Source organism: Eptatretus burgeri, chromosome 3 (assembly GCF_056783735.1).
Source record: "Eptatretus burgeri isolate ZD-2024b chromosome 3, Ebu_testis_v1, whole genome shotgun sequence".
Taxonomy (NCBI): Eukaryota; Metazoa; Chordata; class Myxini; order Myxiniformes; family Myxinidae; genus Eptatretus; species Eptatretus burgeri.
In genome coordinates, this window is record NC_140963.1 from 4,419,400 (window position 1) to 4,439,399 (window position 20,000).

Below are 20,000 nucleotides of genomic sequence, written 5' to 3' on the forward strand. Positions count from 1 at the left end.
ATACCACCCATCGCTTCACTGATGGGAATACTAAGAGATCGGGGGGCGGGGGGGGGGGGTAGAGAGAGAGAGGTGTGGGAGAAAAGTGCCGCACTTTATTAGTCGGTGGGAGTTTATTAGTAATTAGTTTATTTATTACTACTTTATTAGTAGGTGGGAGGACACAACGAAAGGGAGAGGGAGAGGGAGGGGAGGAGGAGTTAGTAAAGAGAATGTTATGTTATGCTTTATGACACACACACACACACACACACACACACACACACACACACACACACACACACACACACACACACACACACACACACACACACACACACACACCTATATACAGTAATTTCCCTATTTATGTCATTGATGTGTTCCTGGAAGACATAATTTAAAACGAAATAATGTAAATGGAATTTCAAAATCCCATTGACTTCATGTATTAAAGGGGAAATGCAGTCCTGACAGAAAAAAAAAACATGAGTGGAAGTTTTTCAGAGTAAATGAACTTCAATATTATTACAACAAAATACAATACAAAGGGGTCTGGTTGTCCTCTTTTTTTGTTTTTGGCCTGTGCAGCAGAAGGCTGTGAGTTGCATCATTGACTGGAGGGTGTTGCAGTGCTGCTGATGCAGTTGCAGTTCCTGGAGCAGGAATCTGGAATTTGGCCAGGATGCCAGGGATAGCTCCCTTACTCTTCGCGAAGGACACCGCAAAGGGATCTTTAATGTCCACCAAATAATACCAGCAGATGTGGTGCTCGGTTTAACGTCCATCAGAGGAACGGCACACAAATTGATCAATCGACCGACTGTGAAACACACGGATGACAGTTTGTAGCTGGATTGAGAGTTGAACTGAGGTTCGACAGCTTAGAGCGAGTGTGTGTACCTCTCGGCCATCCTGCCGTGGTGTGGGGATGCATGGTGTTGATAATGTCAGACAGAGGCTCAGGGTTGTCTGCTCCTTCCTCCATGTCTGACAACTCCACGAGAGGATATGCTGGCTTCTTCTTTGCACCTCTTCTTGATGATGGAGTTGGTGTTGATGTTGTCAAATAAGTTGAAGATGTTGATGCTGTAGGTTCATCAGCTCAAGGTCTTTTAGCATTCTGGAGGAAGCTAAAGATAGTCTTTCTGCACTGCTTTCTTCTTGTTTTTTTTTCCAGAACTGAAAACAATTTCCAATTCTCTCTTGAACTCGTAGTTCACTTGTCGCATTGTTTTACTCATTCTAATCCTCCCGTTATGTTGATTGTTCTTTTAATTTGTTCTTTAATTCAATTTATTTTGCCTTCCTCACCTCGGGGATTTCCCCACCGAGAACCGAGCCGTGTTCACAGGAGAATGGTGAGTAAGGTGGCCCTAAAAGTTTTGCGCTATCGTGGATCGTTTTGGCTGTATTTCAGGAACATACATACATACATACATACATACATACATACATATATACATATATACAAGATGAGATTTTTCGTAATATATAGATAATCATGATTAGTCCGTCATGGAAAAGCACATCGCATAATGTAATGCATAAAATCTCTCCAAGCTCCTAATTTGAAAGCTATAGCACCTACAAAAGCGATGTATTCAGTGATTCGTAGGAGTGGAGATCAGGCGTCTGATGATACGAGTGAGGAGAGTGAAAAACAAAATGGCGCTTAAGACCCCTACGCCTGGCTGACCAAGATGGAGCGCTGACATCTTGGAAAAGCTTGTTTATTTGTTTTTTAATTTATAAAGAGCACCCTGTTAATTATCTTCACAAGGGGTGTTTAAATTTACCCAAATACCCAGTTTTCATCCATGCACTTCCTTCGAGTTCCCTTGGTATGCATGCAAAGTTTTGGGCTGCGAGGTTTCATGGTTTTGGAGTTATGGATGACGGACACGCACGCACGCACGCACGCACGCACGCACGCACGCACGCACACACGCACACACGCACTTGTTATCGCTAGATTATGCCTGATAAAACCTATCATGGTGTATCTCCGTCTATACAACTAGCACAGTTTATTATTGTGATGATGATTCTGATTATATGATGAACATGAATGTTATTAGTGGCCAGTAATTGAGAAAACATAATTTTCCTTCTTGAGTTTCTTTCGTACAAGTTGTTTCCGTTGTTCAACGGACATTGCGAGACATTATCCATCAGTTTTCAGATGCCTTTTGTCATTTTTCAGCTTGTAAAAAAAAAAGTCATTGGGTAATGACTTGCTTACTTTACCTTTAAGCTAAAGACTCAAACAGAAACCACAATAAATAGATGTTCATGATGAGAGCCTTCCTTCACCAATGACCTTGTTGCTTATCTCTGTTTGGAGCCACCGCAGTTTGACTTTGCTTTATCCTCACACTGTTGACCTAAAAAAAAAATAATCCTTTCAACCTTCTTGTGCCAAATTCCTCACCCTCTGCCACCGTCCACCCTCACCCATCCCATTTTCATTTCTCCAGTCTCCTCTCTTGCCCCTCCCCTGCACGGCTGGTGATGTTGCGAGATTTAATGCTTACGAAACACGATGGCACAAGGCCGTGGAGTAATGATTTGTTGGCACAGGCACGCTCACTAAATTGCCTTGATTTGTGGATTTCAATAGATTCTGCACTCATCCTGAGTCAGTGCACCAATGCAGAGCAAGTATCCAAAGCCCTCAGCACGCCTTTCCTGTCCACGAGGGCTGTCCGGCTTAAACCAGAGCAGGAATAATTGCTTTCCAACCCCATGTAAAGCAAGCGTAGTTACATGTCCAGGTACAATTTTGTTGTGCAATTCATATTTTCCCACACAAACACTACCTTGCTAACCGCAAGAGTCATTGTTCGCATCCATTAGGGTTGATCTGCCCCATGGTGGTCGCAAGACCGTTTCTTCAGTCAGCATGTTCAAAGGACGGTGGCTGCGTTTATCTCCACGGTTCTTTTGAGTTCAAAATGTAAACTTTTTTTTCCTTCCAAGCTGAACTAATTTTGAAATCCCAAATGCTCCCAAAGTAATACGATTAGGAAATCTCGGTGAGCCACATCATCTCCATGTAAACGTCTTCATTAACTGTGTTCGGTTTTGCTCGTTTATGTCATGGTATCCTTTCTTCATTGTAGTTGTTGTTGCTTTTGTTGTTCCCAAATATCTCAGAACGATTCTGCAAACAACTACGGTATAACATAAACATAAATAATGACACCTCATAACCCACACACGAGTCAAATTGACCTATTATATATTTATAAAGAACATCATAAGATATGATTTTACACATAAGTATAAAATCAGATAATGTTGTATTATGAACTCTGTGTTCACAATATAACATTTATTTGAGGAGCTCAAACTTCACTTCTGTGTGTATTCAATTCCAGTGACCTTTTCTACCACTAAACATGTGATACTTCTGTATAGATACATGGACTGATCTAACCAAAGGAATATTAGACTCAGTGGGTTGACACTTGTGTTCACAAATCACAAATTAATCTTCACGAATTAACAAGAGGGTTGTTGGAGATTCATATAGCCAGGATGCTGCACCACCTGGATAATAAACATGAGCATTACACTGCCACAACTTAAAGTTAGGCAGGTTCCTCAATATAAAGTAAACTAGGTTCCACAAGGTAAAGTCAGGCAGGTTCCATTAGGTAAAGTTAGGCACGTTCCATAAGGTGAAGTTAGGTAGGTTCCAGAAGGTAAAGTCAGGTTGATTGCCCCAAGGTAAAGTTAGACAGGTTCCACAAGGTAAATTTCGATAGGTTCCACAAGGTAAGGTCAGGCAGGTTCCACAAGGTAAAGTCAGGCAGGTTCCACAAGGTAAAGTCAGGCAGGTTCCACAAGATAAAGTTAGGCAGACTCCACAAGGTAAAGTTCGGCAGGTTCCACAAGGTAAAGTTAGGCAGACTCCACAAGGTAAAGTTCGGCAGGTTCCACAAGGTAAAGTTAGGCAGACTCCACAAGGTAAAATTCGGCAGGTTGCACAAAGTAAAGTTAGGCAGACTCCACAAGGTAAGGTTAGGGAGGTTCCATAAGGTAAAGTTAGGTAGGTTCCATAAAGTAAGTCAGACAGGTTCCAGAAGGTAAAGTTAGACAGGTTCTACAACTGCAATCTCGCATTTGTTCAAGAGGTTTTTCTTCATCACCTCTCAGCAGAACGCCCATCATGGTGATCTTATGCACAAGTTCAAGAGAAAGTTTCAAATCGGCTTCAAAATTACTCTTTTTCAACAACAGATGGATGGAGCTTGAAATTTCATTTTTAAAATATCAAAACATTTCTTAACAGAAAACACCATTTTGGGTACAACAAATTATTAAATGTACTTGTTTTTCAGCAAGTTTGACATTAACAAGCTCAAATGAGAGAATTCCAAAATCGGAGATGGTTACTGCCTGCGCGTGGGCTTTCTGCATATACATGGCAAGTTTCACGAAGATCCGATGAAAACTCTGGGTTGTGAAACAAAAAATGTCAAAAGATAGGAATGACGTCATAAAAAATTGATATGACGTCATAGTGATGTATCATATGTGCGGTAATTCATCTCTGCTAATGCCCTGTTCGATTCCCACAAACAGAATTCAAAAAGCTTGCCTAGTTTCGGAGATAATTTTTTAGGCAATTTCCATGAGTGGGGATATTTTGACGTCATAACTTTTTTTCTCGGAGGAATTTTCAAAATCGGAGATGGTTACTGTCTGCGCAGGGAATTTTTACATATATATGCCAAGTTTCAGGAAGTTTCGATGAAAACTGAAACAAAAAAGTCCACAACAACAACAACGTGAGTAAGGCTTAGAGATCCTCCACGAGGATCTAAAAAGTAATTTGAATAATGTAAACCCTTTATTGGTTCCCAAGTCAGTAAGTTCACAAGTCAGTAAGTGACCACTATATTCGTTATTGGTGTGTGTCTGTCTGTCTGTCTGTCCCGAGCAAAGCTCTGTGGGTTTTGATCCGATCCTGATAAAATTTTGGTGGGAGGTTTATATTATGATCGAGTTGTGTTTTCCTGAGAATGGGCGTGGTGCCCCCATTATGGGCGTAGCCACGCCCAAAAAAACGTGATTTTAGGGGGTAGCCGATTTCAATTTGCATCTTCTCCGAGGGGGTTTGTGGAATTTGGCAGGGGTTTCGGTATTTGGTTAGCCCAATGGCACCTGCATGGCCCCACAGAGCTCGATTTTTCATTTTCGTCCCAAGGTCAAGGTCACAAGGTCACAAGGTCACGATCTTAGAAAATTGTGAATTTTGACATAAAAATCATACGACCGCCCAAACTTTGAGAGCTCAGATGACAATATTTTTTATGCATAATCTTGAGGTCATTCCCCACCTAATGTCTTGAAACCATTTTTCTCTATCTCGAACACCTTGCCCGTGGCGCCCCCTTCAAGTTTGTTTTTACGCCGATTTCATCAAAGTATGGATAATCCGAGGAGTGTGAAATGCCATATAGCCGATATGACGTTATATTGTTCCTGGAATGTTCCAGAGGAAGTTTTGCACCAAAGGTCATAATCCTTGACCTTTGACCTTTAAAGTTCACAAAGGTCAAATTTACAAAGTTGTGGGAATCAAACCGGGTTTTCGACCTTCTTCAACGAACTAACTCCCTTAAGCTATAGCACGTATCCTGTTTCCTTATTTTAATGTCCACAACATTGTTTTGTGACCTTTAAAGGTTATGAAAAGGTCAAATTTTGAAAGTTGTTGAACGAAACCGGGTTTTCGGCATTTTGCAGCTAATCACCTGTCACTCGTACCACGTCATGTTGATCATTTTTATAACTTGGTCAAACATTATCACATTATCTCATCCTTGACTTCTGAAACAATCTACATCGTCAAATACCGCTCGTGAACCATCGCCGTCTTCAGACTTGTGGTTATTTCTTTTTTTATATATCGACATGAAGCTATTACATAACAACTTCACTGACAATTTTTCTACACAACAATTTTATATCAATTATAATCCTTTGCGTTGAATGTATATTCAATTTTTTTTCCTCAATTAAAGTTTTGCGAATTTTTTATTGTTTGGCGACGGACTTACTGATATAACCCTCACTCACTTGCCTTGTGTAGCGTGAAATCTAATGTTTCATCTGACACCATCAGCAATGCTTTTTGCATGAGCCCCCCAAAGAAAAGATTCTTTCAAGATGTTGATCAAAAGTGACAGGTGGAGGTGTGCTAATGGAAATGGAGGAACTTCATTATTTTAAAGGTGCTGCCCCATCATTAGCTCATGCACATCCACAATGTCCTCCACACATCCTGATTCTTTCCCATTGTTTCTCTCCAGGCATTGTTACTCATTTGTGTGTTAATCCAGAGCCTTTCCCATCCATCCATTGGGACCATACTCTGTGCAGAGCGTTGGTGCTGCCTAAGCGGTCTCCTTGGCTATTGGGCACAATCCTGGATGGATCGCCACTCCGACACAGTATACTATATATATAGATATATATATATATATATATATATATATATATATATATATATATATATATATATATATATATATATATATATATATATATATATATATGATGTTATGTTCGTCCCATCCCGTACAGTATCCTCTCACTCCCCTCTTCCCAACCCTCCACCCCCACCCCCCCCCCCCACTACTGCTGCCTTTGTCTTTCAGATCCTTCATGAGCCAGGAACGTTGCATAAAAAAGATCTACTCAGTAAATATGAACATGAAAGATAACTAAAGCTTACAGTGTCAGTAAAACTTACATTTAACAAAAGAATGAAAAAACGAATTCCAAAAGAGAGTCCTCTTATTCTCCTAACATAGGATTTTTTAATAAAGGACACAGGATTTAAACTCCCAAAAGTTCAGCCATACCCATCACCCTCATGATAACAACATAAATCCAGACAGGCCAGCCATTTATTCCTTGTACCGATAACAAGGCAATGCATATAATTTAGACATTATCTCTGCACACAGTGGATGTGGGTTTCAAACAATATAGGGAAACGATCACCACATACTTTTTTGACATTGTGCCACAGTTGCTTTATGATGTAAGACAGATGTGGAATGAGGCACAGCGAGTGCTTACCTTGCACACAGCAACCTGTAGCATGGCGTCGAAACCAGACTCTGGGGAATCGATGTTGCCGGATACGTTTTGCTCTTCAACGTGAGCATTGAACTGGCTCGCCTTGGGTGTGAGTGGCAATACGTGTTGGAAGCAGAACGTGGGGCGGCAGTCTTTATAACCACTGCACGGCACGATCAAAATTCCCTCATTTTACATTTTCCCAAATTTACATTTACAGTAGCAGTAAATCATAATTCCAGGTAAAGCACAATACGCACTCAGTAAAGTAAACAACCGATACTGGCCGACGCATGGTCTACACATCATATAAGGTGGTAGTTGATGATATTCTTTGTCTAAACACTTTGTCTAAAACAAAAAGGGTCAAATTGACTGCAGCTCCATTTACAAATATAACAAGTGGCTTAAGTTCAGTTACAAACCCAATCATTAACAGCTACACGTTCCATCACTGAGGCATCATCATTATTAATGGGTATGATTTTCAATTTAGAAATGGTGTTGGTGCATTTGTTTCACTTGATATGTTCATTTTTAGATTTGCCATAAATTACAATGCAGTACTCCATTTTGTTTGTACACTTTGCTCCCGTAGGTGCCATACGGACAGTAAATGTTTCCTTTAGTGCACTGGTCACGTTCCACTGGCCTGGACCGCAGTTGTGTGATATTACACACAATATTACATTGATGTACTTTTGACACTGTCGGAAAGGAATGTTGTCTTTACTGAACATTGCTGTTAATTCAGGTTTCGGTATTGTTCGAGGTTTAGCATTTTGTCACACGAGCGGGCACTCACACCTTCTGGGCGGGAGTACCCTTCGATAAAAGAAGATTTGTAATACCGGCAACACAAAAAGTGGCGCTATTTGCAACACACACACACACATGTATAAGATGTATTTATATGTACATACATACATACATACATGCGTACATATATACGTACATACGACATACATACATACATACGCACATATGTACACACATACACATATACGGACTTACATACGTACACACTTGCCTGCATACATACATACTTACGTACATACATACATACACAAACGTACATACATACACAAACGTACATACATACATACATATGTACACACTTAGCTGCATACATACATATGTACATACATACATACATACGTACATACATACATACATACGACATACATACATACATGCGTACATATGTACACACATACATACATATGTACACACTTAGCTGCATACATACATACGTACATGCATACGTACATATGTACACACATACATATATACGGACTTACATATGTACACACTTACCTGCATACATACATACTTACGTACATATACTTACATACGTAAATACATCGGACTTACATACATACTTATGTACATACATACTTACATACATATACTTAAATACGTAACTACATAGGACTTACATATACTTACGTACATACATACTTACATACATGTACTTACATAGTACATATGTACATACTTGCATTCATACAAACTTACATATGTATATATATATACAAACATACATACAAACTTACACATGTACCTACATACAAACTTGCATATGTAATACTTACAAACATACATACAAACTTACATATGTAATACTTACAAACATACATACAAACTTACATATGTAATACTTACAAACATACATACAAACTTACACATGTACATTCTTACAAACATACATACAAAGTTACAAATGTACATTCTTACAAACATGCATACAAAGTTACAAATGTACATACTTACATATAAACTTACATATGTACATACATACAAACTTACATATGTACATACTAACATACATACAAACTTGTATATGTATTTACTTACATACATACATATATATGTACATACACACAAACTTACATATGTACATACATACAAACTTACATATGTACATACTAACATACATACAAACTTGTATGTGTATTTTCTTACATACATACATACATATATATGTACATACACACAAACTTACATATGTACATACTTACAAACTTACATATGTACATACTTACAAACATACATACCGACATAAATATGTATGTACGTACATACATACATACATATATATATAACACATACAGCGATATACGCAGCTGTTCCACTACAGATAGATTCATGTTTATTTTAACACAAGGCTTTCAATTTCAAGGATTACTTGAGAGTAATGTCGGTATGAGGATAATGTCGGTATGATTTTACCACACAAGCAAACTAAAGGATGTACAAATAATTTTCCTAAACGCAGTAAATAATCATTTGACACACTGTGATGAGGAGGAGGTTAAAGTGATCATTAAGAATAACGAGTGGAAAGTTATCATTCTATAACAAACCTTTATTTTGTTTAAAAAACTACAAAATAAGTCCAATCATGACTCTGCCATCCGCTGAGCAAAATTATTTTTTTAAAACTCACACGTCACTTCTAGAAAGCACGAGAGTATTGCCGTAATTTCCGTGCGTCACTAAATGAAGGGACGAGGAACGAGGACATTAGGAATGAGTTGGGTGTTGGGATGGTATCAGAAGAAATTGGAACATTGAGGTCGAGGTAGTTAAGCCAGTTGTTGAGAAGGACTGCGAGAAGCCAAATAAGAACTGCATGGGAGAAACCAGAAAGACAGAAAAAGGAGTAAAGGGAGACAACGGTTACGATGGAGGAATGTTATTTTCAAGGATTTGGAGCTGGTGGGCGTGGGGATGGGGGAAGCCAAAAACAGAGCAATATGGAGAGGTGAAGTCCGAGCCACAAACCCCCGAAGGGAATAACGGTCCAAAGAAGAAGACCTATCATGCTCAATACATATTTTGGACAGTTTTTAGCACACATGGTCTTGCCTCCCACAAACCTTCACCCACCCACAATTTCTTTGCCTTTTCACAATCCTATCATCTACCTTTTTGGGAGGGCATGGAGGGGAGTGTGTGATGGGGGGGAAGTGAGAAAAAGAGAAGGGGATTGAAATTCCGTCATTTTATGCACCCATTACTGTAATAAGATGGCTAATTGTTCATAATCACCAACATACTTTACTTCTCACATTTGCTAAATAACAGGAGAAGGAAAGGAAAACCAGCTTTGCATTGCTTTGTTTTGGTCCCAGGTGCATATCCTTTCCCAGCATTCTCCTCCTACAGTGCCTTCAGAAAGTACTCAAACCCCTCGACTTCTGCGACATATTTGTTGTGTTAAAGCCTGAATTTAAAATGGATTAAATTAATTCTTTTTTTTTAATCACCGATCTACACAAAATACCCCATAATGGCAAATTGAAAACATGTTTTTAGAATTCTTTACCAACGAATGAAAAATGAAAACCTGAAATGTCGTGCGTCAATAAGTATTCAACCCCCTGAGTCAATACGTTGTTGAAGCTCCTTTGGTAGTAATTACAGGTTCAGGTCTTCTTGGATATGTATGTCTACATCAGCTTTGAACATCTGGATTTGGGGAATTCTTCCCCATTCTTCCTTGTAGATTTGCTCAAGCTCTGTCAAGTTGGATGGTGAGTGTTGAATTTTTGAAGTTGAAGAAGTTGAAGAGCAATCTTCAGGTCTTTTCACAGATTCTCAATGGGATTCATCTCTGGGCTTTGGTTGGGCCACTCAAGGACTTTTACGTTCTTCTTCTGGAGCCATTCCAGTGTTGCTTTGGCTGTATGCTTGGGGTCATTGTCCTGTTGGAACATCGATCCTCACCGCAGTCTCAGGTCTAAGGTCTTTTGCACTCTGAAGCAGGTTTTCCTCAAGGACTTGCCTGAATTTGGCTTCATTCATTGTTCCCTCTATCCTTTCAAGTCCAGTTCCTGCCACTGAAAAGCACCTCCATAGCATGATGCTGCCACCACCATGCTTCATTGTTGGGATGGTGTTAGATGGTTGATGAAGTGTGCTCGGTTTCCATCAGAGGTAGCACTTTGCATTCAGGCCAAAGAGTTCAATTTTCATGTCATCAGAACACAGAATTTTTTGCCTCATGCTCTCAGAGTCTTTCACGTGCCTTTTTGCAAACTCCAAGTGTGCCATCATGTGCCTTTTTCTCAGGAGTGGCTTCTGTCTGGACACTCTCCCATAAAGTCTAGATTTCTGAAGTGCTGCAGAGATTGTTGTCCTTTCGGCAGGTTCTCCAATCTTAGCCAAAGAACTCTGTAGTTCTGTCAATGTGGTCATTGGGTTCTTGGTCACCTCCCAAACCAAGGTCTGTCTTGCCCAGTTACTCAGTTTGGTAAGATGGCCAGCTCTAGGAAGAGTCTGGGTCATTCCATATTCTTCCCATTTCCTAATGAGGGAGCTCATTGTACTCTTGGGAACTTTCAACACTCCAGAAATTGTTTTATACCCTTCCCCAGATATATGCCTCCTCAAAATTGCATCTCGGAGTTCTGCGGACAGTTCCTTGTATTTCATGGTAGAGTTTCTGCTCTGCCATTCACAGTCAACTGTGGGACCTCATATGGAAAGGTGTGTTTCTTTCTAAATCATGTCCAATCAATTAAATTGGTCACAGGTGAACTCCAATCGAGTTGTTGAGACATCTCAAGGATGATCAAAGGAAATTGGATGCACCTAAGCTCAATTTGGAGTGTTATAGCGAAGGGGATGAATACTTATCGACGCAGACATTTCAGCTCTTCATTTTTACTTAATTTGTAGAAATGTCTAAAAAGTCTTCACCTTGTCATTATGGTGTATTTTATGTAGATCTGTGACAAAAAATGTAAATTTAATCGATTTTACGAGTCAATCCAGGCTGTAACTCAACAAAATGTGACGAGACGAGGGGTACGAATACTTTGTGAAGGTCCTGTAGGTCTTATTGTTCATTATAACCAAACATTTTCACTTGGGATTGATCGCTACATCGTTACTCAAAAAGCCTTGTGATGCTGTCTGTGTTCTTAATCCTAAAGTACTTTATTTTGCACTTTGTTTTCTCAGAATTTTGCCCTATCAACATCTATGCTTCAGAGTTATCAGGGTATATACAACAGATCATGCAATCCCATTCCTGAACATGTTTCATCCCCCGCCTCCCACCACATCATACGGGGGGGGGGGGGTGGAAAGTCTTACCTGCATGGATTCTTCATGAATTCTGGTAGAGTTATCACAAATGGTGACAAAGGTTTCTCCACAAATGTGCCAAAACCAATGCGGAAGTTCCTTGTGAGCTTCAGCATGCTGTCTGCAAGGGTCGTTCCCAGAGTCTTGATTTTAGCCAGGTCATCAAACATGGATGCAGACAAATCCATCAGATAATAAAGGTCTACAGGATAGCCTTCCAAAAGGGCCACTTCAACCTGGAAGGTTTCTGGGATTCCTGTGGACACCACATGTAAAAGGTTTCTCAAACACTTGCTTCGTTTAAAATTAAATAACTTTTTTTTATCAGGGAACATATGATGAGTGCACCTTCCTGGGCTTGTGAGCAAAACTGTTTCTACAAATGTGCCTCAGACATAAATGCAGACATACATACGTACAAGGAAAGTTAGACACAGCAGGAGGACATTTGGCTCATCATGCCTGTGCCGTATCTACACCTCTAACTTATTCCATCAATTCACTTGTCTTCAATGTACCAACTCCATCATGACCATAACTTTACGAAAAGCTTGCATATCCCTTTGATCAATCAAGTCTAGGCAAACAATTTATGATCGATTACTGACGCACCACGATGGCCAGCCTTTTTGAAAGACACAGTACTGCGGGATCATTAATGTCCACAAGCCAAAGAAACATGAAAGAAGTGGCTTTGCATCCTCATTCAAAGGACTGCATCCTGGACAACCTTTTTATTTGGATTAAACTCTAAATTAAAGAGAACAAATCCATGAGTGGGCAGCTGAGAGGTGAGCACACTACCAACTGAGTTGTCCTGATCTAAAATATCCATCAGTCTAAAATATCCCAATTTTCATGGAAGTCCACCATCCAAACACTAAACTGGCTTAACCTTGCTCAGATTAAGAGAGATGACGGGATCTGCCATCGTCAAGCAGATTCGTGGTGGATACACAAACGGTCTTCTTTACTATACATACATTGTGAGCGTGTAAAGAAATTAGCATGAATCCACAGACGAACATCATGTTTTGATTTGACGTACCACAACCAGACTATTTACAGAGTGTCGGTGCTGCTGAAGCAGTTTCTTGGCAAGGATTGTACAACGTGGTTTGCCGTTGCCTTCCCAGCATTGTTTGTCCACGCTCTATCCTTTTTAAGTGCTGAGCATCAAGCAAGTAAGCAGCACGTATCATGTTTAAAGTCTTTGGTGTGACTCAGGCGGGGTTTGAACCACTGACCTCCCAGACTCCGAGCGGATGCTCTAACCGTTACACCATCGAGTCTGGTTAGAACATTATTATTTGACCCATATTTTTGTAAATAATAAAATCACTCGGCTGTGTAGTGTAAAGCATCTAAAATCAAAATATCGATTTAGCAGCTTCACGCTATACCTGTCCCTGTTGTTTCTTCATATCAACGTTCTCAGATTTGGTAATTCAAAAGTTTGTGCTATTACATTATTGATAAGGAAATAGGTTTTTCTGCCACGAATCACATACACATCTTCCAAAGAACAGCTCAAGGCAAAGCAACACAAGCAAAGCAACACAAAAATTAATTCTATTCAACTTTGAGTGCTCCCCAACCTTTGCAATGTAACTGCAGTGCACTTCCATTCAGCCAATCTCTGAAGCATCTAATATGAGAGTGAAATCAAGCTGGACAATATTAGGACCATCACTTGATTTCACAACCGGACTATTTTTTCACCCTCGTTGGAACCAATTTTAGAGCACTGGTGGCATACGTGGGTGAGGAGCAGTGAGAATTGACACAAATAGAGCGACGGCATTGGGTGCAGAGGAGGAAAGGGAGGGCTATTATGTTTGTTGGAGGGTTGGGAGGACAGCTATGGTGTGGGAGGAGTGACAAACCAGGCCGGAGCTGCAAGGACAACCTCTGGGGAGCCAGCTGCACCACTGAAGCCAAGTCACTTTTTCTTGCCTGGCTGATTTTCCGGTTTTCTGTAACCGTTAGCCGATTCGTCGGTGCTTCAATGTGCATTTTACTGCAGCCTTTTTGAAGGAGATTCTCCGGAAGGTTGCAACGCGACTTGAGGTTTCCAATGGAGGAGAAGTCCTGGGAATGAAGATGAATGGGTGGTAGTCTGACTCATAGTACATTTTCTGCTTGTTTGCTTCAAATAACAAAAATACTCAAATATTTTCACCAAATGCTGAGAACTACATCCAATGACTTCACTCATTTTGTAAACTGTGAATTAGTTGTGATGACGCCAAGCCTGCATGTAACAACCGGCAAAGACCCACATATGCTCAGGGGATGTTTATAAATCAATGAACCATCCGAGATTCCTTATTTCTTTAAAAGTTCTCAAGCAAGTGCAGAGGTTTTTTTTTTTCTCCAAAGTGCTTTTGGAATGTTGTGGCTCTTCAATTCCCAGCTGCCAGAAACGTCAGCGCAAGCGGTCTTATTAAGGAATCTTCGCAATGGGGGTTATATATTCATTCAAAACATTCCAAAAACTTCAGGAATGCCATGACATGCAAACAGAAATAAAATGTTTGGGACATTACAGACATGGAAGAAATACAAACTTTCCTTGCTCACTGTAGTACGTACACAGCAAACAAAATGCTTCCACACTCGAGCTACGACAAACCAAACAGCTATAAAGTTGTTCCCTACATCATATCTTCATTGGGGACCTTGAACATTATCACTTTCAGTGTGGATATCTTTAACAACTTTGCTACTATTCATAATGTTAGCGACAAACAATACATTGCTTTCACTTCTCTATGTTTCCTGTGACAGAAAATTCCACGCTCGGGATAACACAGGCGGTCACTTAATTAATTATTTTAAAAAAACAATGAAAATGGCCTCCAAGCGATGTTGCCATAATTTGGAAACATTCACCAACTGTGGCATGATGTAACTGGAACATACAAAACACTTTTATCCCGTTTTCATAAATGTAGATAAACGGCACATGATGTAAGGACAGAGTTCGTCGAACACTGTACCCTGCGCAGCCTTGAGAAAAAGGACATTGGAGGAGTTTTTTTTTTTTCTTCAACACTTGCTCTGCATTTCTGAGCATGATCTACATTTCCTATGAACCACCATTTTAGTCTGAATCTCGATATTCACCAACGATGATAGCGCAAGTAGCAAATCTAATTGGTCAAGATGGCATAAAATGGCATAATATTTTGTTCGAGTACTGCGAAACTGAAGGTTTTTGAAAGTGCCAACAAGGTGATTTGTGTTCTACGGTGTTCAAGTATGTAATTAAATTGAAACAAAACAAAAGTTCCAAAGGTTGTAGAAAAACAAAAGCAAAAATATATATTTTTTGTCGAAGGTTTACGGCCGTTGATGCAACGTCTTTTACACCACCTGATCTAACACGTTACATTAGTTCTTCGTGCCTGTGGTTTGTGATCTTTATGATGTTCCTAAAACCAGTAAGTTTCCTGTTTGGAATTATTTTCAATTTTGTTGGACTGCCAGACAGGCAGACAGAGTGAAAACAATTACCTTCTCTCTGCGCATGCGACATTGGGACGAGATTCCGTACAATATGCCAAATTCAGAGCGAAAGTACTGCCAAAGTGGAGGTTCGTGTTCTGATTCATGTTCCAATTGATATTAAGTAGTTCCTCAATCATAAACTGACATCTGTAGAGAGACAGACAGACAGACAGACAGACAGACAGAAAGTGAACCAATTGCTAAACCCTGCTTTGTGCTTCATGTATGCAGTAACGATATATGTAAGCTAATATTTGCACCACATGAGGTTCCAGCCTTTGCTTTCATAAATCACCATTTATTTATTAATTATTTATATTATCAATAAATTAATTTGTTAATTATTTTAAAATAAAATTTATTTATTAATTACATATTCAAGTGGTGGAAGGGATGTTGGGTCAAAATGAGAAAAATATAATTGAGAGAATGAGGAGATAAAGGTGAGTAGAGGACTATGAGGAGTGTTAAAAGCAGGGAGAGGATATTATGAGGTGATAAGGGAGAGGAGAAACATGCATTGAGCATTAAAGTGGGGGAGTCAAAAAATCCACCACCTTTTTATGTCATATTAATATGCCCCTGTAGTTAAAATAGATTCACTTTTAGCATACCTGCCAGCATAGTATCAGGGGAGGTGAACTATTGACAATTAAAGTGTTTTTTTGTGTTGTGAACCCAAGATTAAACAAACTTATCGCTACAAAACAACTGACAAGCCACCCCCTCCACCCAACACATTTTCCACGTCTTAAAAATATCTAAATATATAACCAAGTGTAACCATTTTGATACATTTTGGCAGATATGAATTCTGACATGGGTTAAGCATGGCGGTAACTATCCTGCCTCGTACAGGCCCTTCTTGCTCTGGTTTGTTCTGATGTATGGCTTGGCATATGTGAAGTGAATCATACGTGTTGAGAACACCACGCACACTTGGGACTCAGCACCAGACACTCTTTGCACGTCCCAGCACCCCGTGATGTGCACGGATTGACTGTAAAGGGATAATACATAAATCAATAAGCAGTTTTACAATTTTCATTTAAGGCTTATATTTAAATAGACAATCATTGAAAAATCCTGTGCTCCATAAATCTGACCACAATATCAAATAAAAACCTTTCAACTCAAATGTTCAATCTGTGCACAAAGCTTCACACGATAAAGATCCGCATTAAGATTCCTATTTGTGGCATTTTTCCAAGACTGCTTCTAATAAGAAGAGTGTTAACAACACCATTGATAATCGCATAATATTAATGTTTTACTACAAAACAATATTAACCCTTTTCTTGGGGATGTAAAAACGAATGCGATTACAAAACGGGGGATACCACAGGAATCGCTCACAGGTTTCTGTATACTACCTTTTTTACCTGGCTTGTCCCAAAGGATCATCAGGATTCTAAAATCGGTGGGTAGTGAAGGTGAGCTTCCAACCGGTTTATACCTTGAGACGAACACTCACTACTGTCAAGGACAAAGTACACAGGAGTGACCGCACAGGTGTAGTACACACTATCTCATGTGTATGTGGGGCAGAGTACATAGAAGAGCTTGGAAGGACCAGGGCCTGCACATTAAAGAACACCAAAAGGCCTTTGAATTAACCACCCAGAAATAATCACCCATTGCGAAGCATGGGTTGAGGGTTGGCCATATTCCTCTATGGGATGAAGTGAACATACTGGCTACATCCCCAAACTGTACTCAGAGGCATATACTGGAAGTGTGGCACACTGGACAAACTAGGTCATCTCTGATGGAGGAGACCATAACCTATGCACAGGCGTATGGTCCTCTTATACATCAATACACTCGCGATGATCAGGTAGGGGGAGAATAGCGAAGCCAAAGTGGGATATGATGGCTCTCATTGCAGGTTAGAAACAACACAGACAGCAAGGTTGTAAAATGTAATTTATGTCCCTCTTTAATGTATGTGAGACAGTTACAACACGGCTTCCATGGACTTGTGTTGGAATTAGCACAGGGTCACGTGATCTTGCAGAAGCAGCTCGGTGATTGGTCGACTGAGCGGGCCAACCCCTCCACCCGGATATAAAAGGGAGAATAACAGGAAAATCGTTCTTCAGAAAGGCTCGTGAAGGTACGGCTTGCTGTATTGCTGGTCGAAACATTGAGCCATTCGCTACAGCTATAGGACCCACGATGGATGTTGATACAATCCCCTCCCTCTGTCTCTGTCTGTCTGTCTGTCTGTCTGTCTGTCTGTCTGTCTCTCTCTCTCTCGCTCTCTCTTTGTCTTTCTCTTTGTCTTTCTCTGTTTTTGTCTTTGTCTCTCATGAACTGAACATGTGATTGTTGCCAATGCGATGTATTTTTGTGACATCATGGGACACAGATGAGGTACAAACCTCTGACAGAGATAAATGGTGAATAATTACGTGTACATGTCCATTTCATTCTATTGTGGTGAATGTTTTCACATCGGGATCCAACGTTGAATTAACAATCTCAATACCAAGGTATGTCCACCTCCGGCAGTAATCACTGCATTGTGCCGTCGTCACATTGACCACGTGAGCATTCAAATATGACGTTAACTAGGGAATTGCATTCCACACTCGAATCTTTCACTTCTCTGATCCACTTAAGAAACACTTGGGTGGTACCAAGTTTAGTCGTGATGTGGAGGTGAAGGCTACTGTCGTAAAGCGGCCATGTACCCACCCCAAAAAACTTTCATGAAGCCGTCATTATACCACTGCCAAACCTCTGGGACAAATGTGTTCATGCTGCTGTGGAACATGTTAAGCAATCGTGAAAGTTTCATCCTCTCCAGGAAATTATTTATTTGTGTGGAAAATAAATATCAGTTGTACCTTGAACTAGCTTTGGAATCTTCAACGAGCCTCAATCATGTCAACAATTTGTTTAATGCCCTCATATTACACCTTAATTATATTGTATTGCATTATGCTATATTCAAGAAAATTTAAATAATACAACCTTGTCAGGTGACATAAAATACCTGTGTTTCAAGGTCCAAGTCCAGTGTTCCTTTATATAGCTTTGTCAGACTTATTAACGCAGAAGATCGTGGGCACGGTAGTGATCTTGTATCCTCATCGCCATGATTGCCAATTGTCAACTGTCTGTCTGGATTGGTAAGTGCAATGAGCTGTGTTCGTCTGCATTCTCATCGTTTGATGTGTGAAACGCTGTGATGTATCATATTACTCACATGGTATATGATACAGTTCATAAATATCTTCTACATTTTACATTGTGTAACATCATTATGTTATGTATCATATTATATTTATAACATTTAATTATATACTGTATTATATTGTACTTGCAGCGCCGACCCATCGATTCGCTGATGGACCAATTGGGGGTCCTCTTTGCCCCCCAAAAATTGCTACATTGGTCACTTTGGCATCACTTTGAGGACTCAAAACAGCCTCTGAGGCCGCGACCACATAGCCCGTGTTACTTCCCTCATGAAGTTGTGTCTGTACCCTGAGTTTAGAGTTTGTAACTTCCACCTCCTCTCCCACCCCCCTCACCCTGGCCGCACATACATCTCTTGCTGCTAGAAATGTTTCCCTCACATGACGTCCCCAGCTCCCTCTGGTTATTATTTTCCCACTTTGACAGGCCCCTCCATTTTGGGTGACAAGGAGAGGAAGACAAATTTACTTGTGCACAGAGTGGTATAACCACCACCTCCCACCCACCCCCCCCACCACCACCACAACCACCACTCTATCCTCACGTCCTGCTCCCCCTCCCTCCTTTGCTTCGTGTTTGTCCTGATGTCCCTTCCCACTAGAAATGTCTCACACACGATGATAGTTGTACCCAAAGTTTGGAGTTTGTCACTTGAAAGATGTGGCCATGCAGAAGGGACAAAGATAGAGTGAGGGAGACAGACAGACAGACAGACAGGTTGATTGCTATGCTTTTTGGGAATTTAACTTATACAGTGACCTGCCAGAATAAAACCAACACCCTGAATTGTAAACAAACTTTGTTTTAACAATCTGTAAGACAAACACCATATCAGGTAGACAACATGTACTCGTATCGGATTCCATTTCCTTTGGTAGCATGTTTGAATCCATGAAGGCATCTATTTAATATTCTATATGACAGCCTGATCCAGATCTTGTCAAATGTGAAGAAGCTTTTGTTGCGGTTCTTGTTACTTGGCAGAGTTCGATTTTTCTGCACCTTCCGATCTATGTTCCGAGACGTGTTCAATGGTATTCATGCCGAGACTCCATCATTCCCAGGAACGAACCTGCAGCCCATTCTGTCACTTCCAGGCAGAG

General features: G+C 40.2%; 1 protein-coding gene and 1 long non-coding RNA gene across 4 annotated transcripts in view; one reads left to right on the plus strand and one right to left on the minus strand.

The window, feature by feature from the left end:
* LOC147029312 (integrin beta-6-like) overlaps positions 1–20,000 on the minus strand; it is a 137,987-nt gene that overhangs the window by 90,523 nt on the left and 27,464 nt on the right. The window contains exons 2-5 of one of the 2 annotated variants that reach the window (XM_085872269.1): positions 16,608–16,690; positions 14,064–14,268; positions 12,187–12,433; positions 7,081–7,243 (exon numbers count right to left, since the gene is read on the minus strand). In XM_085872269.1, the coding sequence (XP_085728395.1) occupies positions 7,081–7,243; positions 12,187–12,433; positions 14,064–14,268; positions 16,608–16,690 (698 nt within the window). The remainder of the gene's footprint in view (positions 1–7,080; positions 7,244–12,186; positions 12,434–14,063; positions 14,269–16,607; positions 16,691–20,000) is intronic. The other variant, XM_085872270.1, reaches the window with a different exon arrangement.
* The window catches only part of LOC147029313 (uncharacterized), a 44,400-nt gene continuing 43,151 nt past the window's right edge, over positions 18,752–20,000 (plus strand). For both annotated transcript variants that reach the window (XR_015055859.1, XR_015055858.1), the window contains exon 1: positions 18,752–18,827. This is a non-coding gene — a long non-coding RNA (uncharacterized LOC147029313). The remainder of the gene's footprint in view (positions 18,828–20,000) is intronic.